This window comes from Erythrolamprus reginae, chromosome 7 (assembly GCF_031021105.1).
Source record: "Erythrolamprus reginae isolate rEryReg1 chromosome 7, rEryReg1.hap1, whole genome shotgun sequence".
In the NCBI taxonomy this organism is placed as follows: Eukaryota; Metazoa; Chordata; class Lepidosauria; order Squamata; family Dipsadidae; genus Erythrolamprus; species Erythrolamprus reginae.
Genome location: NC_091956.1, coordinates 21679545 through 21706276, shown reverse-complemented (window position 1 = coordinate 21706276; position 26732 = coordinate 21679545). Strand labels below are relative to the sequence as shown.

Here is a 26732-nt window from a genome sequence, read left to right as displayed (position 1 = left end):
TTTTGGCTGGCAGAGTGCTCAGGCTGCCACAGGCAGACCAGCACAAGTGATGTTGAGCTGGCTACACTTAAAATCTGGCCACACCCACCCCATCTCGAGGCCAAACACAATCCTGATGCAGCCCTCAATGAAATTGAGTTTGACACCCCTGATCTAAAGTAAATGATCAGGGAGCCATTGCCTCTCACGGCCCAAGAGAGAATAATGCTTGATAAGCTTTTGAAATATTCTGAGATCTCTTCAAGGGCACTTCACAGGAAAATATCTACAATAGCAACAATGATAGCACTTGCAGTATATACCGTTTCCCAGGGCTTTACACTTATAGCCCTCTCTCTACCAGTGGTTCTCATCCTGGGGGTCAGGACTCCTTTAGGAGTTGAAGAGGAGACCATTTCACAGATGTCACCTAAGACCATGGGAAAAGACAAATTTCCCATGGTGTTAGGAACTAAAACTTCTATTCTGGCATCTTGGAACATATCTTTACAATCCGACCAATCAGTGGTGACTTTCCTGCCAATCAGCCTAAAGCTCTGTTGAGAAAACAGCATTACAAAGGTTGAGAACCACTGCAAGCGGTTTTACAGATTCGGCATATTGCCCCCAACAATCTGGAGTCCTCATTTTACCAACCTCGGAAGGATGAAAGCCTGGGTCAACCTTGAGCCAATGAGAATCAAACTGCAGACAACTGGCAGGCAGCAGAATTAGCATGCAATATTGCACTCTAAGCACCGCTCCACCCACAGCTCATGCAAACCATTCAGACAAAGTCTCCACCCTTTTTACGTGTATGAAAAAGGGCGACGGTTTTTGATCAAGCAATTGTGACTGTGATCATAGCTTCTCCTGGAAGTGTTGGGGATTAGTGATGGGTGAACCCAACGGTGTTCGAGTTCGGCAAGTTTGGATGAACTTTACGCAAAATTCAGCTGAACCCGAACCGAACCCGAACTCGAACCCAAACGAGGAATCCCTCCCACAAAGAGATTCCAGGGCGGAGCTTTGACATCACCGGCAGGTTGCTATGGACGCCAAGGTGATCACATCCTGGATTCCATGGAATCCAGGAAGTGATCACCTTGGCATTCTTATCAACCTGGTGGTGACGGCAAAGCTCTGAATGCCGAACACGACCCCGAACTTTGCCCGAAGTTTCAAAAAAAATTTGGTTCGTGTTCGGCATACCGAACACCGCAAAATTCAGTATGGACCCAAATTGTGCGGATCAGTTCGCCCATCACTATTGGGGATGAGTGGACTCTCTACTCGCTGCTTCAAGGATGACCAGAGCCTCCAAAGAACATTCTTTCAGTCCAGACTGGGTGAAGCTAAAACTTTTGAGAAAGTTTTTAAGGAAAGATCCAATAAGCTGGACATTTGACACCAGTCGTCAGTTTCAAGTTCTGAAACACCCACTGAGTAATGGGTTGCAAATCCTGTCACTACCAGTTTGTATGCAATGCTTCTGGACATGCGCAGAAGCATCTAGGGGGAGCTTCCCACCCCCGCTGCTACCAGTTCGTACCAGTAGCAACCCACCGCTGCAACCACTCCAAAATCTGAAATATTTTTCCCATTTTGAATCCATCAAAACAGACTGGGATGGTTCCTCAATCCCAGCAAACTCGGCCTTTTAGGTTTGTTTGGGAAATATGCACAAATAACCAACATGTGATAGATGGGTTCGGAAAGCAAAACTTACTAGTTACATGAAAGGAGATGATTCTTTCACTTTCTCCAGCTTTATTACTCGCTACACATCTGTACAAGGTGGACACATTTGCGGCTTGAATGGTGAGGCTGCTCACTGTCTACAAGAAAACAAGTCAAGTGGTTTAAGTATTTTTGAACTGTTTTTTTGCAAAACAGGTCAATGGAACATGTCATTGTGTTAGTTTAGCCAAAGCTATTGCTTCTACTTCAACACAATCCACCTTTGTTGGATGTATTGGCATCTGGAATTTAGATGGTAAGTTGAGTACCCTCTGGGATGGATAGAAGCAAAATGGGTTTTTGTGGGTATTTTTTAATTTTTTTTCTCTCAACATACATTCAAACAATACAGTATACCATCTAGTTTTCATGAATAAAATGCAGTATTTTGTTAGTAACTAATATCAATCACCAAAGAAATTTGCAAAAAAAAATTCTAATTTTGTCATCCAGTTACATACATTATCTTTTAATTAAATTCCCTTCCTAATGTTCCTTCAAAAGTATAACACCAATGATATTTTTAACTTATTAAACATTATGCCATAGTGCCTCCTTCCTTTCTTTATTCATTTTTCTATAAGCTAAGAAAACCCTATATAACCAATCAGACGTTAACAAAAAATTAAAAACAAAAGAAAACAAATAAACACAAGCAAATTTCAGACTTCTTCCCCCTCTAAATATTACATTTAACTAATCCCAATTTTTAAAATTATTTTCAACCCATATAACATTTAACCAATTAATACTTATCCATATTACTTACTTGCATGTTAATACTTTTAAATATTCTATAATTTCAATCAATTAAAAAAAATACTTCTAAGCATTTTATATTTCCAATCAATTAAAGATCATTAACACCATTAATATCCCCAACAATTCTAAATTTAATTCCACATATGCATTAATCTTATTCAGTATCTCCTACTACATATTAGAAGTACTGTAAAACTGTTGATCATTCGTAAATTCTCTCAATAGGGAGCTTATTGTTGTCCATAACAACAATGTGGACAATTTGCACTGCTCCCACCCTCCTCACCTTTCGCAAGAGCCTCAAGACCCATCTATGTCACCAGGTGTGGGGCAGTTAGATCATGCCCCCCTTTTCTGACCATTAAATGTTATGTGTGGATGTGATTGAGTTATTGACTGCTTTTTAATGTAATGGGATTTTAACTTATAGTTTTTAATTATTAGATTTGTACACATATTATTTTTGTATTGTGTTCTATGAGCCGCCCAAAGTCTTTCGGAGAGGGGCGGCATACAAGTCCAAATTTTAATTTTAATTTTAATTTTAATTTTAATTTTAATTTTAATTTTAATTTTAATTTTAATTTTAATTTTAATTTTAATTTTAATTTTAATTTTAATTTTAATTTTAATTTTAATTTTAATTTTAATTTTAATTTTAATTTTAATTTTAATTTTAATTTTAATTTTAATTTTAATTTTAATTTTAATTTTAATTTTAATTTTAATTTATTTTAATTTTAATTTATTATTTTAATTTTATATATTATATTTAATATTAATAACCCCGACATATGTAAACCTTAGACCTCTTGAGTTCAGAATGAATTTTCTGCTAAGTATTGATTCATTGGCCTAAGAAACGTAAGACAAATAGAGGCAGTAAATATGAAATAAGATTGCCGTCAAGGTTCCAGGTAGCATCCAAGCATCCAATACAATTGTATTGTAGATTTGATTGTTGTATTTTTATCGCTCTTTTTACTACTACAGTGTTCCCTCGATTTTCGCGGGTTCAAATTTCGCGAAAAGTCTATACCACGGTTTTTCAAAAATATTAATTAAAAAATACTTTGCGGTTTTTCCCCCTATACCATGATTTTTCCCACCCGATGATGTCATATGTCATCGCCAAACTTTCGTCCGCCTTTAATAAATATTTTTTAAATAAACTTTAATAAATAAACATGGTGAGTAATAATCTAAATGGTTGCTAAGGGAATGGGAAATTGTAATTTAGGGGTTTAAAGTGTTAAGGGAAGGCTTGTGATACTGTTCAGAGCCAAAAATAGTGTATTTACTTCCGCATCTCTACTTTGCGGAAATTAAACTTTCGCGGACGGTCTTGGAACGCATCCCCCGCAAAAGTCGAGGGAACACTGTATTATATTTATGACTGTTGTTAGCTGCTCTGAGTCTGTTTTGGAGTGAGCAGCATATAAATACAATCAATCAATCAATCAATCAATCGATAAACTAAATCAGAGTCCAAATCAAAGTACTCCTCAAGGTTACTTTTTATTGCCGGAGCCATCCTGGCACCTACACTGGGAAACCTGAATCTGAGTTCCCCACCCAGTTGAAAGTTCACATCCCTTGTCCTCCACCCACAAACCTGTCATGTTGCCCACTCAGATTGTGCCAGCATGGTAAATCCTCCTTCTGCTTCCGCCCAGGTGAGTGGGCATAGGATGGCCTTGTGGCTGCATCTGTTCCCTCGTGAAAATCACCCCTCCCAAGCTCCCATAAACATCAGAACTTCTATAGATAGTGTGGCAAGCCGTTAATTTATCACCAATTTCTGCACTGGCTTGACAGTTGCTTAAAATTGCAGCCTTAAGCTATAAACGAAACTGTATACATATTGGAGAAAAACCATTATCTTATGTGGCCAAGTAAACACTCATATGACTGTTATCATTATCATCGTTTCTATATTGTTTCTCATATCATATTAAAAAATCTCCAAAAATAGCCTTTTCCAACTAAACTCATCTGCTCAGTTTCGAATCTTTTAAAATTTACCTTTTAAATTAGCATTTCAATGCATTTATTTATGATAATAAATGTTAGGGATGATTAATAATGGTAAAAAAAAAAATACCTGCCAAGTTTTATTTAATTTGATGCATTATGCTATCAGATCTATTTTACCACTAAATTACTGGGGCTAAAAGATAACGAAGACCAGCAGGTGAGCCTAGGAAGAATTTATAATCATTTCTCAGTTTTCAGTCACTGGATTATGTCATTTTCTGTTTTATGCATACAGTTCTTTACTTATATGGCATTTTGTTTAAGTCCAGCGAGACTTGCAATGTAGCAAGTTAAATTCTACCGTCCAACTTTCCACCAGCTTTGCAAACAGCAAATAAGAAATCAGTGTCTCACCTTCATTCTCCCAGCAATAGCAACAAATTGATCTTTTAAGATCTCAATCTGATTGCCACCTCTTCGGTCTGCTATAGTTTTCCATTTCTTACACGCATACGGATTATTCCCCAATCCAGCTTGGCTGAGAAAAATCAAAGAAATTTCATCTTACACTTGGATGCTTTGCTAACAAAATTATCACCAAAAAAGTAGCACAATTGTTAATAGCAAGTGGCAAATATCTATGGAGATTCTCAGTCATCCAGGTCATGGTTTTCCCAAAGGTGCTTTCTTAATTTTTCAAGGGGCAGCTGGACTTTCTGGTTTTTCTTTGAAGATGTTCCGTTGCTTGGATGAGAAGTGAAGAAGCTTCTTGGATGAAAAGCAAAATATCTTCGAAGAAAAACCAGAAAGTCCAGTTGCCTCTTGAAAAAACACACACACCTTGGGACAGGAGGTGGCAAACTACATTTTTTTCCTGCAATATTTATTGTGGAGCATTATGAATAGAATAGAATAGAATTTTATTGGCCAAGTGTGATTGGACACACAAGGAATTTGTCTTGGTGCATATGCTCTCAGCGTACATAAAATAAAATATACATTTGTCAAGAATCATGTGGTACAACACTTAATGATTGTCATAGGGGTCAAATAAGCAATGAAGAAGCAATATTAATAAAAATCTTAGGATATAAGCAACAAGTTACAGTCATACAGTCAACATGGGAGGAAATGGGTGATAGGAATGATGAGAAAAACTAGTAGAATAGAAGTGCAGATTTAGTAGAAAGTCTGACAGTGTTGAGGGAATTATTGGTTTAGTAGAGTGATGGCGTTCGGAAAAAAACTGTTCTTGTGTCTAGTTGTCTTGGTGTGTAGTGCTCTGTAGCGATGTTTTGAGGGTAGGAGTTGAAACAGTTTGTGTCCAGGATGTGAGGGGTCAGTAAATATTTTCCCCACCTTCTTTTTGACTAGTGCAGTTTACAGGTCCTCTTTATCTATCTCTTTAGTATGCTAGGATTGTTAATTGGCTAAGTATCTTGACCCTTTGTACCAGTGACCAATTAGATCGCAGAGAGTTGGCCTTCTCTGGGACCCATTGGCCAAGCAATGCTGGCTGGCAGGACCGTGGGGGAGGGCCTTCTCTGTTGCAGCTCTGGTCCTCTGGAACCAACTCTCCCCAGCCTTTTGTTGGGATCGTTATGAGGAATGCTGACATTGGGAGTAAAACCTTAATTAGACTTCTGCATCTCCTATTTCAGGATCATAGCTAAACTCTCACGTGATGCCGAAAAAGTCCTTCCTGCTTTGTGCAAAGGAATACAGTGGTACCTCATCATACGAACTTAATTGGTTCCAGGATGAGGTTCGTAAGGTGAAAAGTTCGTAAGATGAAACAATGTTTCCCATAGGAATCAATGTAAAAGCAAATAATGCGTGCAAATCCTTCAGGAAAATCCCAAATTTTAGAAGGGAGGCGAACAGAGGGCAGGGAGGAGCAGCTAAAGGGGGTAGGTGGAAGAAGTAAGGCTAGGCTAAAGGGTGAGTGGGAAGGAAGAAAGGCAAGGGGGCGCCCCTCCCTTTTCTTTTTTCAAAAGACACAGTTTCAGTGCCTTTGCAAGCATGCAAAATCCTTACTCCCCCAAGCTGCCCCTCCCTTTTCTTTGTTAAAAAGACACTGTTTCAGTGCTTTTGCAAGCATGCAAAATCTTTACTCCTCCAAGCTGCCCCTCCCTTTTCTTTCTTCAAAAAAGGGGGGGGGAAAGAAACCCCTTCATCCCAACAGCAGCTGCTTGGGTTCGTAAGGTGAAAATAGTTCGGAAGAAGAGGCAAAAAAATCTTAAACACCGGATTCGTATCTTGAAAAGTTCGTTAGAAGAGGCGTTCGTAAGATGAGGTACCACTGTATTTTGAGCTCTTTATTTTTTGCCAGCTCAGCCAAGTTAGATATTAAAGGTAAGAAATAGTGTTTTGCCAATAAACCCCCATTCATAAAATCAACAAATCGGTGTGGATTTAGTTATATAAAAAAGGCAAAGGTTAACGTGGAAATCAATATTTCTCTGGACTACCCCAACTTTGCATAGGAAATAGCCAGGCACCAAAGGAAGAAGACAGAACGGAAGTTGTTTTCAAAACAACAACAGGAAAACAGATTCCCTCTTCTTTTTCTTTTTTTTTTTATTCTAAAAGGAAGTCTGTTCTTGTGCAGAATTCAGATAAGGGAAGTGAAGTGGCCCTTGGTAAGAAGCTCGCTCTATCATTCCTGCCATCAATCAAGGGGTTTCCGCCGACATTTGCTTTCATAGAGATAAGACACCCAGACAAATGAAGGCCTGGTTTGCTCCAGGAGAGAAAACTGTGGGAGAACATTACAGATCTGTTCTATATAATGCCAACAACAATAAAAGCTTCCAAAACAGAGAACCAGCAATCACCTCTAGTCAAATTCTGGTGCACAACAAAAATGGAGGGAATCTGAGTACCGTATTTTTTGGAGTATAAGACACACCTTTTTCCTCCCTAAAAGAGGCTGATAATTTGGGTGCATCTTATAATGATCTTCCCAGTGCAAACTCTTTCATTGTTACTCTCTACGAAGAATGTTTTCCAAGCCCTAAGTCTTTGCAGGTTTTTTTCATTGTTCTAACTTGCTCCAAATAAGTTTCTTTCCAGCCCTAACCAGGTGCTAACAATGTTCCCAGCTCTTACTGGCTTGCAAGCTCTTTCATTGTTACTCTTTGCAAAGAATGTTTTCCAAACCCTATCTTTGATTTTTTTTTTCTCCTTCTCTACTTGCTCCAAATGTTTCTTTCCAGCCCTAACCAGGTGCTAACAATGTTTCCAGCTCTTATTGGCTTGCAAGCTCTTTCATTGTTACTCTTTGCAAAGAATGTTTTCCAAGCCCTATCTTTGATATTTTTTTTCCTTCTCTACTTGCTCCAAATGTTTCTTTCCAGCCCTAACCAGGTGCTAACAATGTTCCCAGCTCTTATTGGCTTCCAAATCCTTTCATTGTTACTCTCTGCGAAGAAGAATATTTTCCAAGCCCTAAGTCTTTGCAGGGTTTTTCCCATTGCTCTGCTTGATCTGAATGTTTCTTTCCAGATGCTAATGATGTTCCCAGCTCTTATTGGCTTGCAAGTTCTTTCATTGTTACTCTCTCAGAATAAAGTTCCTTTTAAGCCCTAACCAGGGGATAAAATAATGTGCTGAAGCTGGCCAGATGAATAGCCAGATGAATATCTGGTAAGCAGATTATTTTCCTCCCCAAAAACTAAGGTGTGTCTTATACTCCGGTGCGTTTTATACTCCAAAAAATATGGTAGTTTTGACTCGTGGCATAACCAGATGTAGACTAACATTAATTATTTATATTTCATATTTCCAAACCACCTGTCTCCCTCAAAGAGGGTTTTTGGGTGGTTTTACCATAAAACATTGAAATACAAAAAAGATGAAAATGTTAGAGTTAAAATTTGAAGGTAATGATTTTAAAAAATTATACTGATTTGTTAAAATATTCGTCAACTAGGAGAGCCAGTGGTAACAAGGTCAGCAAATGAATAGGCCTAGCAACTCAGTCAGCCATTAGGAGCTAACTACTTCTGAATCTGTGCAGAGAATCAAAATTGAGAAGCCTAAGGCTGGGTGTGGCTCCAGTCTCCACTCTGTACTCTTCCACTCTGAACTCTGCTGAAATGAAACTAACTCTGCTGATTGTGATTTGTCTGTAACTGAAAATGGTATTGTAAATATGTATACTATTATGTTTATAAAGAAGTTGTTGAATCCAGCTGAATCAGCCATCTGTGCGTGCTTCTGGCTTTGATTTTTGCAACAAACTTTAATATGTTTTTTTCAGGGGGCAAGAATAACCCTGTAAAAAATTGGTGGGCAAAGGCGAAGGAAAGGCTCTCATGGCACTAAACTCCAACTCCTCTTTTGACATTTCCAAGCATGACCACAGAGCCATGTTTTAACCCTTTTTCAAAAGGATATGAGAGGGGGCATGCCTTATCTCCAGAGCATGGATGAAATGCTACAAGTTCTGTCTGGTTCAGGTTAGCTGGTAGCCTCTGGTGGTTCAGAGAACTCGTAGCGGTAGCAAAATGAGCCTCCGCCCACCCGCCGCCATTTTTATTTTTTAACCCTCTGCACCTGTGCAAAACCTCCTGCGCATGTGCAGAGGGTGAAAAAGCACACACGATGATGGCATATCGCACAGCTTCCAAACTGGGAAGGTAAGTAGATTTCACCGCTGCTCCAGGGGAAGAATTTTCCAAAGGATCAGAAGAGATTGGTCAAGAGATCTCCAAACAAATCACCCACACAATGTATGTGTAAAAAAGTCAAATCTGGGAAAAGCAATAACTATGAAATTGTGTTCTACTTACTGTGGATTGAACGTACATTCTTCCTCCAGTTGCCAGTACCACTGAATGTGGCTCACCATCGGAACCGCATACACTGTACATGTAAGTGTTTGGGTAGAGCCGTACTTGTAGGAATCCACGGACGAGAAGAGAGCATTCTCCCCGATTTGAGGTGGAACTGCCAGAGGAAAAGATAAGTAAATGAGCAGCAATCACCCAATACCACAGAACAGATCTCAGTAGAGCAAGATTTGAGCAGTTAGATTCTATGCTTAAATACGGACGATTCCATCAAGCACCATATTTTGAGAGAACATGCATCTGTGGTGCACCAGAAATAGAAGACATGGCGCATGTCCTACTCAATTGTAAATTATACTCCTCAGTAAGACCTCAGTATTTACAGTCCCTACTTGACAAAATTACATATTGGGACTGTAACAAATGATTAGCTTACTTTCTTCAGGGTACAAATATAAATGTAGTTTCTAGAACTATTAAGTTTATAGCCAGTTGAGGACACGTTCTATAGAACATATTGGGGTGGCATGCAAAGGAGATGAACTCACTTAAGAAAATCTTATACTGTTGTGGTTAGCTCTGGCCCAGCTCCTGCCCCAAGGACTGTGGATGTGGGGGAGACATCCACATGCTGCAGGCCTGTTTTGCCCCCCGGTGGAATCTGATGATGAAGGCTCCTCTGACCAAGAAGACATGAGTGACAGGGAGGAGGAGAGTGGGGCAGACAGCTCAGAAGGAGATCAATTATCTAGCTCCTCCTTGGATTCAGAACAAGAGTTAATGATACAGCCAGGCATGCGGAGAGCGATGCATAGGCAACAACAACTGAGAGATTATTATCAAAGAAAATGAGGCCACCTGTGGTTGGGTGGGGTTGTGGTAATTAGTGAGGCTGCTATAAATAGCAGCCTGTGGGTTTGGCCATTGTGGAGGATTATATGATCGTTGTGTTTCGTGACTGCTTTACTGACTTTGACTTTTTGTGTGCTGATTTTTCCCCGCTTTGAAACTAAACCAGAGCAAAGTGTGTTTCACTTTGTGAAAGAAGAAGGACTGTGAATTACCTCACAGCTGCAAGCTAAGTATCACAGAACTGATAAGGGACTTGTACAAATTACCAGTTTGTTTGGAGACAGTGCTCTTTGCTATACCAAAAGAGGGCTTGGTTTAAGTGACTTTTCATTATAAAGAACATTGTTTTGAATTTTCAAACGTGTGTGTGTCTGAAATTTGTACCTGTGAATTTTTGGGAGGATTCTACCAGAGAGCCCGACAGAACACTTTCTTCAGGCTACAAATATAAATGTAGTTTCTAGAACTATTAAGTTTATAGCCAGGACTGTCCAGTTGAGGACATGTTTTATAGAACATATTGGGGTGGCATGCAAAGAAGATGAACTCACTTAAGAAAATCTTATACCAGTATTTTGCATTTGTTTTAATGCAAACTTTTCTATGAGTTATATTTTCATGTTTTACTACTTAATTTTAGCATATTATACCGCATTTAAACTCATTTTATTTAACCCTTTCATTATTTTATTTTATTTAAATTCTCTTTACCTTATCTAATTTTATTGTATTTTACAATAACCTGTTCACACTACTGTATAGTGCTTATGATAAGTTGACGTTTTTGATGACCAATATGGTCACTATTTCTACTTTGATATGGTCAATTGCCTAATCAAATAAAATTGTATTGTATTGACTAGCCATCAGAAGAAACACTAGCAGGTTGCACCCAGTATGGCTGGGATCGGGGTTCCGGTAGCGGAAACTGAGATGCGCACACATCTTCAGGCCCCCAACATGCCACCTCCCCGCCTGCATGAGATTTGGCTTCTGTGCATGTGCAGCAAACCAAATCTCCCGCGTGAACATTCTCGTGTGCAAGATTTCACCAATTTTTGGCATTTTTTTGCTTCTGCGCATGTGTGGAAGCAAAGAAATAGCTGAAAATCAGTGAAATCTCATGCACGAGAGTGTCCTCGTGTGAGATTTTACTTGCTGCACATGTTCAGAAGCTAAATCTCGTGCCGACGGACGTGCATGTGAACGCGATGGTCCCAGAGAGTGCGCTGGTAGTGAGGAAGCTAGGCTATGCCCTGATATCTGTATTTTCATTTTATACTGCAATTCTTGCCAGTATTATACTCTTTTGATATATGACCTTTGTCCTACATATCTCTGATATAAACTTGACATTTTCTAAGTGCCGACAATCAGGCAAACTTTTTGCTTTCACACTTGTGCTTCCTCTATGCCCGGTTGAGGTACAGCTGTAGCGCTAAAAGCGTAACCAAGAAATGTACTCAGGAAAAGGAACAAAGCTTTGATGGTGTAAGATAGGTTGTTACCTGCACTCTAGGCAGGGAGACTGGCATATAGCTTGATACGAATATAACCACTAATTAACCACAACTTCTTCTTTATGCCTACTGTAGGTACTTTCGGATCTGTAATTTTCGTTTCTGTATTTTTACATCATATAACCTTGTCTCTTTTATGTTTGATTGGTTATTTCACTTTCTGCTTTTTGAATATGTATAAATACTCCCAAGGGACAGATTTATAACTGTTCAGACATTGCTTTTATTCCTTCTGAACCGCATGCAATAAACCTGTAATCTCAATCTTCTCGTGGTCTCTGCTCCCTTATTGACAACAAGTCGTTCTTGTCCTACTACAGTAGCAGCTGGTAAGTGTAATTCCCACCTGAGCAGGAAGTAATTCTGGGAGAAGAGATGGACATGCTTTGAAATTCAGAACTTTGAAGAACACTCATGACTGCAATTTCAAAAAAAAATCTAACTAATCAAGGTAAGGTCAACGGCCTTTCCCCCACTTTTCCCTCTTTCACTGGCTAATACGAAACAACCTCTAGCATTTCCTTTCTGTTACTGAAGACATTTCATTAGAGGAAACTTTAATGTCTGCCAACTCTGGATGGGTCAGGAAAGACCTACATGGCATCGGGCCAGATTACTTGTGGGACGGCCTCCTGCCACATGAGTCCCAGTGACCAGTTTGGTCCCACAGAGTCAGTCTTCTCTGGGTCCCATCAACTAGACCAGAGGTAGGCAAAGTTAGCTCGTCTATGACTTGTGGACTTCAACTCCCAGAATTCCTGAGCCAATCATGCTAGCTCAGGAATTCTGGGAGTTGAAGTCCACATGTCAAAGAAGAGCCAACTTTGCCTACCCCTGAACTAGACAATGTAACTTTGAAGGGCCTAAGGGAAGAGCCTTATCTGTGGAGGTTCCAGCACTCTGGAATCAGCTCCCCCCACAGAGATTCGTACCGCTCCTATCCTCCTCGCCTTTTGCAAGAATGTAAAGACTCATTTATGCCACCAGGCTTGGGGCCATTAGACTCTAGCCTCCTGGCCGATGAAATGTAATGTATGTTGTTATGTGAATGAAAATGATTGATTTTTTTTAATGCTGTAGGGTTTTGTAGTAATTATTTAAATTAATTGGATTAGGAAACTTATATTGTTGTAAGCTGCCCAAGTCCTCGGAGAGGGGCAGCATATAAATCCCATAAAAATAAATAAATAAACAAACAAACAAACAAATAAATAAATAAATAAATAAATTTAGGACCTGAAAAAGTGTTAAAGATATTTGTGAACTGGGAGAACCAGTGTTAACAAGATGAGCCAGGCACAGCAACTGAGTCAGCCAATGGGAGCTTGAACACTTCTGAATCTGTGCAGAGAATCGAAATTGAAGCTTAAGCTTAAGGCTCAGTGTGGCTCCAGTCCTCTCTGTTCTATCTCCTCTCTGTAACTCTTTGCTGAAATGAAACAAACTGTTCTGCTGTCTGCAACTGCTTGAAGAAGAACTCTGCTAAGGGTATTGTAAATTCGTCTGTGACTATGTTTATAAAGAAGTTTATGCATCCAGCTGAATCAGTCATCTACGTGTGCTTCTGGTTTTGATTTTTGCAACAAACTTTAATAAAAAGGAAGTCTTCCTGCAAATGATGCATTAATGAAATTGCTACCAGGAGACCTGATGAAGACTGTGAGATTTGACAAATTGTTGGTAGGAGAACTCACCGATGGCACGCAATCACAAGGCCTTCAAGCATTCCCTTGAAGACATCCAACTATCTCCTAACTACCAATTGTAGGGAATAGTAACAAAACCACAGATTCAATCTTCATCTAGAATGCTAAATGAAGTATGGTCTCGTACTAAATGAAAAATAAGCAACTACATTCTGACTTAGAGCTGCATGCCAACCAGCCCAATTGTATTTTTTCCCCTGATCATCCATTGGTTCCTTTCTTTCCTTATTTCAATTTAAGTGAAAGGTTAATTGAGTGATTAGAGGGCAGTACTACAGGCTTCTTCTGCTGACTGTTGGCTCCTTGAAATTTGGTAGTTCGAATCTCACTAGGCTCAAGATTGACTCGGCCTTCCAATCTTCTGAGGTGGGTAAAATGAGGATCCAGATTGTTAGGGGCAACATATTGACTCTGTAAACTGCTTAGAGAAGGCTGTAAAGCACCGTGAAGTGGTATATAAGTCTAAGTGCTATTGCTTTTGCTTTGGCTGTTAATTCATTTCTAGGAGAAGGTGGCAGACAGAACAAGATATCCTTTCCTTACTCCTCACGGTTAAACAATCACAAAACAATTCATGCCTTTTGAAATATTTGGTTCTTCTTTAGGTGCTGTCAGATTCTGCAAGTGAAAAACTGCACTTGGCACCTTGTTACCATCCTGAAGCATTTAACAGAATAACAGAAAGGGTTGGAAGGGACCTTGGAGGTCTTCTAGTCCAACCCGCTGCGGAAGCAAGAAACCTTATACCATGGCTAGTCTAGAGAAAAGAAGGACCAGGGAAGACAGGATAGCAGTGTTCCAATAGAGTGGGCCTTCTCCGGGTCCTGTCAACTAAACAATGTCGGTTGGCAGGCCCCAGGGGAAGAGCCTTCTCTGTGGCGGCCCCAACTCTCTGGAACCAGCTCCCCCCAGAGATTAAAACTGCCCCTACCCTCCTTGCCTTTCATAAACTCCTCAAAACCCAACTTTGTCATCAGGCATGGGGGAATTGAGATATCTCCCCCGGGCCTATACAATTTATGTATGGTATGTTTGTTTGTATGTATGTCTGCTTAATAATGGGGTTTTTAAAATATTTTAAATTGTAATTTATTAGATTTGTTATGAACTGTTTTATTGTGTTGTGAGCCGCCCCGAGTCTACGGAGAGGAGCGGCATACAAATCTAATAAATGGATAGATAGATAGATAGATAGATAGATAGATAGATAGATAGATAGATAGATAGATAGATAGATAGATAGATTTGAGGGGCTGCCTCAGAGAGGAAGGGGTCAAGATATTTTTTCAAAGCACCTGAAGACCAGACAAGGAATGAGGGATGGAAATTGAGCAAGGAGAGATTCAACCTGGAAATGAGGAAAACTTTTCAGAAAGTGAGAACAATCAACCAGTAAAACAACCTCCCTTCAGAAGTTGTGGGAGGTTCATCAGTGGAAGCTTTCAAGTAGAGACTGGACTGCTATCAGTCAGCAATAGTATTGGGTGTGCTTGATCCCTTCTAACTGTGTTAATCTGTATCTGTGTTTTGGACAATGAATAGTGATGGGCGAACCGAACCCGCACAATTCGGATCCGTACCGAATTTTGCGGTGTTCGGTATGCCGAACACGAACCCGAAATTTTTTGAAACTTCGGACAAAGTTCGAGGTTGCGTTTGGCGTTCGGAGCTTTGACGTCACTGGCAGGTTGCTAAGGACGCCAAGGTGATCACTTCCTGGATTCCATGGAATCCAGGAAGTGATCACCTTGGCGTCCTTAGCAACCTGCCGGTAACGTCAAGGCTCTGCCCCCGGAATCTCTTTGTGGGAGGGATTCTCCAGCTCCTTCAAAGGGAAGTCTTCACCTAAAAATAAACATTGTTATTTTTACGAAAAAGGACGCCGCAGCGGCGCTGCAAGCAAAAGGCGGTCCTTTCACGTAAAAATAACAATGTTTATTTTTACGTGAAAAGACCGCCCTTTGCTTGCAGTACTGCTGCAGCATCCTTTTTTGTAAAAATAACAATGTTTATTTTTACATGAAAGGACGCCGCAGTAGCGCTGCAAGCAAAGGGCGGTCCTTTTTCGTAAAAATAACAATGTTTATTTTTACGTGAAGACCTCCCTTTGAAGGAGCTGGGGAATCCCTCCCATGAAGAGATTCCGGGGGCGGACCCTTGGCGTCACTGGCAGGTTGCTAAGGACACCAAGGTGATCACTTCCTGTATTCCATGGAATCCAGGAAGTGATCACCTTGGCATCCTTAGCAACCTGCCGGTATACATGACGTCAAAGCTCTGCCCCTGGAATCTCTTGGTGGGAAATGGCAGTACTAGTAAAAAGTAATGCGATGGGAGAATTTAGAGAAATAAAAAAATCAGCAATAGAAAGCGCTCAGGCAGTAATAGTTCTGGGTTGGAAGGATGCGACAAAATGGACAATGCAAAATTGGTATAGGTACATGGTGGACCATATTCAATTTGAAATTATGGAAAAAAGGATAAATTTGGATAATGAAACTGAGTTGGGATAGCTGATGGGACGGTGGGACAAGGTAAGACGATATATGACGAGCAGAATCCGAGACCAAGCTACAAGAAATAAATTGGAATCACTCTATAATATGTAAACAGATATATTGCTCTTGGGTTAAGTGGTTTATACAAGAAATACCCCCAATTTGGTGGTGGGCACAATTCACTACGCACTGTTTTATGTTGTGTGATGTTAAATTGTTAAAAATCAATAAAAAATATTTTTTTAAAAAAAGGATTCCCCATTTGGGTTCGGTTCGGGTTTGGCCGAATTTTGCATAAAGTTCGTCTGAACTTGCCAAACCCGAACACCGTTGGGTTCGCCCATCACTAACAATGAACACTGGTTCAGCCATCATCACCTCTTTCTTACTTAGTAACCAACATAGCAATAGCATAGCAATAGCATTTAGACTTCAAAGTGCTTTACAGCCCACTCTAAGCGGTTTACAGAGTCAGCATATATTGCTCCCAACAATCTGAGTCCTCATTATATCCACTTAGGAAGGATGGAAGGCTGAGTCAACCTTGAGCCTGGTGAGATTCGATCTGCCAAACTGTTGGCAGCTGGTGATCTGCAGAAGTAGCTTGCAGTGCTGCACTCTAACCACTGCACCACCATGGCTCTTCACAGTGGTGCAATGTTTAGACATCACTCCATAGCAGTACTTGGATATGGTGATTGCTAACTATGGGATGCTCTTCCTCCTGAACCAATAACCTGGCTATTTAATAACCAATAACCTGGCTTTTTTTAAAAAAAAAAAAAAGCAAAAACAAGGAAGTTTCTTGAGGATGCAAAGGAAGAAGAAATGCAAAGGGTGAAGCTTAAGACGACAGGATGGGCGAGGTAATGGGAAGTAAACAATGTGGTGCAGAAGTAAGAAGAAGCATGAAGACAGGAAAAGACCAGGACACAAAGCCCAAACCAAAATATACAACAAATGAAAAACAACATTCTTTCTGTAACAAAACTGGAATTTTCAAACGCCTGCCTCTTTCTTTCTCCTCCCTCTTGAAAAATAAATAAACAGAGGCGGTTCCTGAAGTCAAACAAAACAAATGCATCGGTACTGCCATATATCAACCTATCTTGTTTTTGCTGCTTGCCTATGATTGTAAAATAGATTCTATCAAAGAGGGCTGGAAAAAGAGAAAACATCGCACCTAGGTCTTATGGCACCAGTAATGGGCTGCTGCCCCCACAGCGGGGGGGATGGGGGATGCAGTGGGGGTAATAGGTTTATGAACTATTTATTGAATACTTAATATATATTTTTATTGTCCTTTCTTCTCTAGTCCCTGTTCTGCCGGCGTGTCTCAACCGCCCGTATTTACAGGGTAATTAGTCCATGAAGACACACACCACATGATAAAAGGAAAACCCAAAAGTTTTTATAAACAGAAAAACAGAAACTGCTCCCTTTTTAAATGTCAAAGGGATTTTCTGGTACACACAAGGCACAGGTTAAATGCAGTCCAATTGCTCACCCAATAACTAGGAAATTGAGTCCAATTCTAAAGTCCAGAGAGTCCACACACACAATCCTGAACAGCAAAAACCACGATCTTGACGAAACAATGAATCAGATAAACTGCCATGAGGCTAAAACACCAGGCTGCACTTTTATCTATAGCACTAATTACAGCAGCCCCACCCAACCACAGGTGGCCTCATTTCTCTTGTAATAATCCTTCAGTTGTTGTCTCCTATGCATCACTCTACGCATGCATGGATGTGTCATTAATTCTTGTTCAGAATCCAGGGATGATACAGATGACTGATCTCCTCCTGGGCTGTCTGCCAAACTCTTCCCTGTCACTCACGCTTCCTTGGTCAGAGGAGACTTTGTCAGCAGATTCTACTGGGAGCAAAACAGGCTTGCGGCATGTGGATGTCTCCCCCACCTCCACATTCCAGCAAGCCACACCCACAAAATAAGCTATGCCCACAGTGTAGTAAAATTTGTTGCAGCCCTTCATTGACCATACCTATTCTTGGCGCATGATGCTTTAGAAACAAACTCTCTAAAATTTGTAGAGTATGTGATGCCAGTTCCCCACCCCAACCCCCAGTTTATTAGCAACTGCAGAAAATGTAGCTTTTTAAAAAACAAAAAACAAAAGTGGAACAAGATCTTACCGTTTACCACTAGGTGAAACATGTGCTTCTCACGTTGCTGGCTAATGGGATTGGTCAGCACCACGGTGTAATTCCCAGCATCGTTTTCGCTCATTTCAGTAATGATTAAAGAGTAACCAAGTTTCACCGTACGATTTGCAACAATGGCTTCTCCGTTTTTATACCTGCAAGACAGAGGTATGATGTGGTTTGAAAGATGAGGACAGAGAAAAGAGTCCAACCACCAGGCAGGGATTCCTCTTTGCTAGCATTACCGGAATGCTCCTGGCAACTGGTGCGGTTGCATGCATATCCAGTGGGTGGGCGCATGTCTTTCGGCACGAGATTTGGCTCCTGCGCATGTGCCGGAAGCCAAATCTTGTGTGAGGACACACTCGCGAATGACATTTTGGCAATTTTTGCCAATTATCTTTTGCACATGCGAAGAAGAAAAGTGCTGCAAAAATGGTTAAAATCTCATGCGCGAGAGCAACTTTGTGCGAGATTTCACTTCCGGGGCATGCTGTGAGTGCTGGTGAGACCACATTTTGAATACTGTGGTCAGTTCTGGAGACCTCACCTACAAAAAGATATTGACAAAATTGAACGGGTCCAAAGACGCGCTACAGGAATGGTGGAAGGTCTTAAGCATAAAACGTATCAGGAAAGACTTAATGAACTCAATCTGTATAGTCTGGAGGACAGAAGGAAAAGGGGGGACATGATCGAAACATTTAAATATGTTAAAGGGTTAAATAAGGTCCAGGAGGGAAGTGTATTTAATAGGAAAGTGAACACAAGAACAAGGGGACATAATCTGAAGTTAGCTGGGGGAAAGATCAAAAGCAACATGAGAAAATATTATTTTACTGAAAGGGTAGTAGATCCTTGGAACAAACTTCCAGCAGACATGGTAGATAAATCCACAGTAACTGAATTTAAACATGCCTGGGATAAACATATATCCATCCTAAGATAAAATACAGAAAATAGTATAAGGGCAGACTATGACCATGAGGTCTTTTTCTGCCGTCAGACTTCTATATTTCTATGCGCAGAAGCCAAATCTTGCACATGGTTGCATGCACCAACATCGGGGGCACATAGATGCATGCGCAACTCCATTTCCGCTAATGGATCGCCGATCCCACCTGTACTACTGCTAACCACCTTCTATTTTCTTCACCCTAAGTACATTGCAGAGAGAGAATCTGATTTTTCCTGCAAGATATTCCTAAGATTGGGTTAGAGTTGGGGGAGAAAGGTTATCAGTCTGCAATCCTCAGTGAAGTTTAGTGCTAAATAGGGATTTTCATTTATTTTAAAAAGGAAATGTAAAAGAAAATGGAAGCAGTTAAATCCTAAGCCAGGGGTCAAATGCTACCAGTTCGGGCTGGTTTGGGCGTACTGGTAGTTACATCCGCCAGTGGTTGGTTTGTTTGTTTGTTTGTTTGTTTGTTTGTTTGTTTGCTTGCTTGCTTGCTTGCTTGCTTGCTTGCTTGCTTGCTTGCTTGCTTGCTTGCTTGCTTGCTTGCTTGCTTGCTTGCTTGCTTGCTTGCTTGCTTGCTTGCTTGCTTGCTTATTCATTCATTCATTCATTCATTCATTCATTCATTCATTCAATTTTTATGCCGCCCTTCTTAGACTCAGGGCGGCTTACAACATGTTAGCAATATCACTTTTTAATAGAGCCAGCATATTGCCCCCACAATCTGGGTCCTCATTTTACCCACCTCGGAAGGATGGAAGGCTGAGTCAACCTTGAGCCAGTGATGAGATCTGAACCGCTGATCTGCAGATCTACAGTCAGCTTCAGTGGCCTGCAGTACAGCACTCTACCTGCTGCGCCACCCCGGCTCTTAAGGGTTTGGAGAACAAGTAGTGGCGGCAGCACGAGACTCCGCTCACCCACCCAGATGTCATCATTTTCTTTCTTTTTTAACCTATTGGTTCTCTTTGAATGCGTTTGACAATGTTAATTTATAGTTTTTGCCCCATATTCTTTCCCATTCCTCTAAGTTTATATTGCGGCCTATATTTGTGAACCCTTCACAATTGCCTCTTCCATTCCTTCAGTGTTTCTATGGGATTGGACATTGTAAAATGTATACAGAAATGGAGAGAAACTAAAGAAGAATAAGATTTGGTCAGGTTCTTACCATTTGACTTCTGGGAGTGGATATGCTTTGAATAATACAGGCACTTTAGCTGGTTCTCTGAGAATCGTCTCCACCAGAAGTGGCATTTTGCCCAAGAAGAGAAAAGGCTTTTCTATCAAAAAATTTAAAAGATAATAATTTAAAACAATGGAAAGCACAGGACTTCAGTTGGTTCAAAATGCAGCCACACGAACTGTCATCACTCCAACTCTCTATGGGCTGCATCGGCGCCCAGTTGGTACCTGGACACAATTCAAGGTGTTGATCATTACTTTTAAAACCCTACATGGCTTAGGACCAGACTAATTACGGGACCACCTTCTACCTCATATCTCCCAGAGTTGGCCTCCTCCAGGTCCCGCCAACCAAACAATGTTGGTTGGCAGGGCTGCGGGGAAGGGCGTTTTCTGTGGTGGCTCTGATGCTCTGGAAACAACTGCTTCTGGTGATCTACACTACCCCCACCCTAGCAGTCTTCCAGAAATCTGTTAAAACCTGGCTTTTTCAGCAAGCCTGGGGCCATGAGGTTATCATCTTGACTCAGCTATGAATAATTGGGACTTATGTATGGTTTTATTAAGAGTTATTAATGTATGTCTTTTAATTACTGTTATTATTGTAAGCTGCCCAGAGTCCAATTGGAGTTGGGTGGCATATAAATTTTGCAAATAAATAAATAGTTGATAATATTAATAATATAATAGATTCTGTTACCTCTAGTAAGAAATGCAGTTTTTAAATTGCTTATTGACTTTAGAAACCAACATCGGATATGAACCACTCAAAACAACCAACTTATCAGATTTATTTTCACTCATCCTATAATTAACAATTCCACTACCGCTGCACCATTCCCTCCCATCCAGGTAGGAACCTAATACTGGTCTGAACCCATCCATCAAATCACAGAGTGTCAGTCAAGATCATCCCAGCAGGGATGGGATTCAAACATTTTAGCAACCAGGTCTCTGCTCAGTTGCTGGGTGGGTGTGGCCTGGAGGGCATGGGCTACTTGGCCTCCTGCACTATGGGGGGGGGGGGTTGCCCACCCCAGGCTGTGGAGGCGAAAATGATGAAAAGTCATGAAATTTCAAGTTTCAGATATGCAGGGGAAATTTTTTACAGGGTCTCAAATTTGATTTCGGGTCTCATTGACCCGAACAGCACAGCAGGGTTAAATCATAATCTTTTTTTTTAATCAAGACTTTGTGGACTCTCTGTGATGATATTGCATATTTCAGGGTTCCACAGACCATGGATTGGGAATCATTCTGAAGATGAATGAAAGTTCAACTCAAGCTATTCGCCTTGATTTTGTGGACAATTCATTTCATGGCTTCTCCCAGTAGCTCACATTTGAGAACCCTTGATCCTGAATCGAGCCTTACCATGAACGATGACATTAATTTTGTGCTTCCTTGTCATCTGGCTACTGGTGGCTGTGCAGCTATACAGACCCCTGTCGCTTAAAGTCACATGGTTGATGGTGAGGGTGCTCACAAACTTTTTCATTTCAGGGCCCAAGTCTGTCATCCCTTCCTTGAATGCAGCGTTCATTTTCTGCAATAGAGTTTTTCAAAGTCATTTATTCGGAATTATCCTTTCAGCTGTAGACTGGGCTGGTTCAGGAGAAAGCATTGCAATCAAAAATCCAACCCTTTGTACATGTATGAGATTCAATGCTGTGTCCAAAATCTTTTTTTTAAATAAAAATAAACTTTATTTATAAAACAAAAACAACAAAACACACAAAATATATATTTAAAATATGGATCGTTTATGACATGCCTGTAATACAATTCTAACAGTGCTTATTTTCTACTACACAGATTCTAACTATATACAGTAATCCTTCGTTTTTCCCGGGGGATCCAAGACCACACGTGAAAAACAAATTTTCGTGAAGTAGAGGAAATATATTTTTTATGTATTTAATGAGTATTTGTACTTTTAAAACCCACCCTTTGCATTAAACAGTCATTCTATAATGTTTCTCAGCTGGAACTACATGTGATATCCTACCAGTTTCTTTAATAGAGTACATAGTACTATAGAAGAGTTTTATGAATTTTTAATGGATTTAAAATTTTCAATGGATTTAATGGATTTAAGTGCCCTTTGAAAAGCCGTGAAGTAGCGAATCCACAAAAGATGAACCGTGAAGTAGCGAGGGATTACTGAAATATACATCAGATCTTACCAATGATTTTATTCAGGTACAGTGCCCTCGATTTTCGCGGGTTCGAACTTCATGAATGGCCTATACCATATTTTTTCTCTCTATTGCTATCTCTCTTTCTCTCCCCCCTCTCTCTTTCTCACTTTCTATCTCGCTCTGTCTGTTGCTCTCTCTCTCTCTCTCTTTCTCTCTCTTCCTTTCTTCTCTGAGGAAGCTGACAAAGGTTTTTCTTATTTTGAATGTTCTGGGGGGGCTGGCAGGGGGATGGGAAGCGCATGCGCACGTGTGCCCGACATTCAAACTAACCTTCGCCGGCCTCCGCTGTGAGAAGAACACCTGCCCGCCTCTCCTGCAGCCTCCTTGTTGACAGCCGGGACGAAAGCGCTCTCAGCTAAGAGGCTGCGAGAGAGGTGGGGCGGGCGTTCCCAAAGCGCTCAAAGGGGCTAGCGGCCAGATGAGGAGGACAAGAAGCTGCCAGCACTGCTGTGGGAGGAGCCGCACCCCAAGAAAGCCGGAGAGAGGGGCGGATTGGGCGGGCAGGGAGCAGCGGCGAGAAGCCAGGGTTGCGAGGGGGCCAGAGGCACTGGAGGGGCGGCTGACATTCAAAACAACCTTCGCCAACCTCCGCACTTTCGTCGCTCCCCGTCCGCAATTTCAAGCCTGGCTCCTTGCGTGGCCTTGGAAAAGGGTGCGCGGGGGGTAGTTTTTGGGCACCCGGCCGCACACCTTAGAGTGAACATAGCTGTCCATAGCCAAAAATTGTGTTTTTACTTCCACATCTCTACTTCGCAGAAATGCAACTTTCATGGGCAGTCTCGGAACGCATTCCCCATGAAAATTGAGGGAACACTGTTTTTCCTTTTTTCCCTTCCTTCACCCCCCCTTTTAATAACCAATCCTCTGACATTAGCTCTCCAAATTTTCTAACATTTATTAACTCTCTGTTTTGGCTTCTTCATTTTCCATCCAATCATACAACCTATCCAAACAGTTAGTATACTTTAGCTCATCTCCTTTTTTAAATTATTTTGTTGGGCTATCCATTTCTGTACACTGTTATTTTGCTGTGTCCAAAATCTTGAAGGTTTTGCCCCACAACCCTGCAGATGTCCCTGCCCAATAGCTTAAAATTGGTAATTTGCCCAGAAGGAAGAAATTGAAGAGTATTCACTTATCAGCATTAGGTTTCTGACTCATGGGACAGACTCAGTAGATGTAGCTAGCAATAGCGATATCACTTATACACTGGTTCTCAGTGCTCTGCAAATGGTTTACAGAGTCAGCATATTGCCCCAAACAATCTGGGTCCTCATTTTACCAACTTTGGAAGGATGGAAGGCTGAGCCTTGTGGGATATGAGTCAGCCAGCAGTCAGCAAAAGTAGCCTGCAGTACTTTACTCTAACCACTGTTCTACCATGGCTCAAGATGAACATCACTCCTCTGTTAAACAATGGATCATGAGGTTCCTGTCTCATGAATTCCCTTTCTTTGCCATTACACCAAAGATGCAACAAGCAGGAACTCTATGGAGGAAATAATGTTTCCCTGCCTGCAACTCAGTGGTACTACAGGGATTAAGAGCAATAGTGGGTTCTAAAACTGTATTCCAAGTGTAAGACTACAGTTGGAATACTGCATTCAGTTTTCGTCACCACGATGCAAAAAGAAGGTTGAAACTCTAGAAAAAGTGCAGAGAAGAGCGACAAAGATAATTAAGGAACTGGAGGCTAAAACATATGAAGAACGGTGGGCATGGCTAGTTTAATGAAAAGAAGGACCAGGGGAGACATGATAGCAGTATTCCAATATCTCAGGGCTTGCCACAAAGAAGGAGTCAACCTATTCTCCAAAGCACCTGAGGGTAGGACAAGAAGCAATGGGTGGAAGCTGAAAAAGGAGAGAAGCAACTAGGAGAGAAGCAACAAGGTCTAGGTCTAGACCTAGGTCCTACTCTCTTCATTCTCTACATCAACGACCTCTGCGATCATATCACAAGCAACTTTTGCTGACGATGTAAAACTTTTCAACACCACAGACAACACATCTACTCTCCAAAAAGATCTCGACTTTGTCTCAGATTGGTCTAACACCTGGCAACTTCAAATATCAACCAACAAATGCTCTACCCTCCACATTGGCAAAAAGAACCCGAACCTCATATATAAACTGAATAAACAAAATCTCACAGCCAACCTCACTCAGTAAAAGACCTTGGGATACTAATATCACCAAAACATCTTCTAGAGTTGTTAACCTGATCCTACGCAGCTTCTGCTCCAGCAATCTCACACTATTCACCAGAGCCTACAAAACTTTTGCCAGACCCATCCTTGAATACAGCTCCTCTGTCTGGAATCCATACCGCATCTCAGACATCAACACCCTCGAAAATGTCCAAAGATACTTCACCAGAAGAACCCTTCACTCCTCCACTCGAAACAGAATACTCTACAAAAATAGACTAACAATACTGGATCTAGAAAGCTTAGAACTACGACGCCTAAAACACAATCTAAGTATTGCCCACAAGATCATATGCTGCAACGTCCTGCCTGTCAATGACTACTTCAGCTTCAACCGTAACAACACAAGAGCACGCAACAGATTCAAACTTAATATTAACCGCTCCAAAATTGACTGTAAAAAAATATGACTTTAGCAATTGAGTTGTTGAAAAATGGAACACATTTCCAGACTCAGTTGTGTCAACCCCTAACCACCAACATTTTTCCCTTAGGCTATCCACGATTGACCTCTCCAGGTTCCTAAGAGGTCAGTAAGGGGCGTGTATAAGTGCACTAGTGTGCCTTTCATCCCCTGTCCAATTGTCTTTCCTTTATCTCATATATCTTTTCTTCCTTTCATATATCTTCTCCTCTATTTTTATATCTTTTCTTCTATCCTTTTCTTTATATATATATTACTACATGTCTATTCTCTTCAATATGTATTGTGTATTGGATAAATAAATAAATAAATAAATAAATAAATAAATAAATAAATAAATAAATAAATAAATAAATAAATAAATAAATAAATAAATAAATAAATAAATACTAAGAACTAAGAACTAAGGAGAAAATTACTGCTAGTTAGAACAATTAATCAGTGGAACAGCTTGCCTCCAGAAGTTGTGAATGCTCCAACACTGGAAGTTTTTAAGAAGATGTTGGATAACCATCTGTCTGAAGTAGTGTAGGGTTTCCTGCCTAAGTGGGGGGGGGGGTTGGATTGGAAGACGTCCACTGTCCCTTCCAACTCTGTTGTTGTTATTGTTAGTGAAGAGAATGAAATCTTGGTCCAGAGGACCTGAACTTGGGCAGCTCCTGACTGTCAGTGGTCCAGCGCACCCAACTCTATTGCTACTAATAATCAGACACCAACTGATTGAGGACTAGACTGATGACACAATTTTTTCATTTTGATCAATGCATTTTGAATATTTAAATATATATATAAAAAGAATAACACATGACATGGACCCTTAGCAAATTCCTCTTGGATTTAGAAGCTCCCTGCTCCTGTTACCTGTTTCGAAGGAAAATCCCATTGAAACTCAATTCTCACATTCAGCTCGGTCCTTGCTGTGCAATTTAAAGATAGCTTCTCTCCGGCTGCCAGCTCTACTTGGTGCCGGGGGCTCATACTAAGGTCATGAATTTTATATCCTAAATGGAAGGGGACAAATCAGAAGAGAAACAGCACTGAATATACAATTGATCTCGTTCTTAAATTGTGAGACAAACAAATTAAATTGGGAAATGGATTATCAGAAACTTTAAAAAAAAAAAAAATAGAGTTTTTGCACCATAATACGAATAGTATGACCTCTATTTAGTTCTGCTCCACGAGAGAAAGACGTTGAGTCTTCCACTATGCATCCTGTCAATCAGGGATAAAATGCTCCCAGTTCACTCATGCTTGTTGGTTGTAAAAGAGCCGGTCATGAAGGGAGCATGAGACTCCACCCACCTGTCCTCTGTGCATGTATAGCCACATTCACTTAACAACCATGTTGCTACCTTAACAACTTCAGTGATTCACTTAACAACTGTGGCGAGAAAAGTCATAAGATGGGGCAAACCTCACTTAACAACTGCCTTGCTTAGCAACGGAAGCTTTGGACTCAATTGTGGTTGTTAACTGTACTTTTAAAAAAAGGAATAAAAAGTGTTTCAAGAAAAAGAATTGATATCAGCTACCAAGTTATTAAGTTCCATCTGAGTGGGACTTTATCTTCCCCTTTTGATTATTAAGCTATTGTAATGTTCTGAATTCTCATTTTCCAAATACAGCAGTACCTCTACTTAAGAACGCCTCTACTTAAGAACTTTTCTAGATAAGAATTGGGTGTTCAAGATTTTTTTGCCTCTTCTTAAGAACCATTTTCTACTTAAGAACCCGAGCCCGGAAAAATTTCCCAG

General features: G+C 40.6%; 1 protein-coding gene across 1 annotated transcript in view; it reads right to left on the bottom strand.

Moving 5' to 3' along the window:
• Positions 1 to 26732, bottom strand: part of KDR (kinase insert domain receptor) — an 88624-nt gene that overhangs the window by 31636 nt on the left and 30256 nt on the right. The window contains exons 6-12 of the mRNA XM_070757140.1: positions 25837 to 25976; positions 21516 to 21687; positions 20128 to 20239; positions 17990 to 18153; positions 9255 to 9411; positions 4873 to 4996; positions 1709 to 1817 (exon numbers count right to left, since the gene is read on the bottom strand). Coding sequence (XP_070613241.1) covers positions 1709 to 1817; positions 4873 to 4996; positions 9255 to 9411; positions 17990 to 18153; positions 20128 to 20239; positions 21516 to 21687; positions 25837 to 25976 — 978 coding nt within the window. The remainder of the gene's footprint in view (positions 1 to 1708; positions 1818 to 4872; positions 4997 to 9254; positions 9412 to 17989; positions 18154 to 20127; positions 20240 to 21515; positions 21688 to 25836; positions 25977 to 26732) is intronic.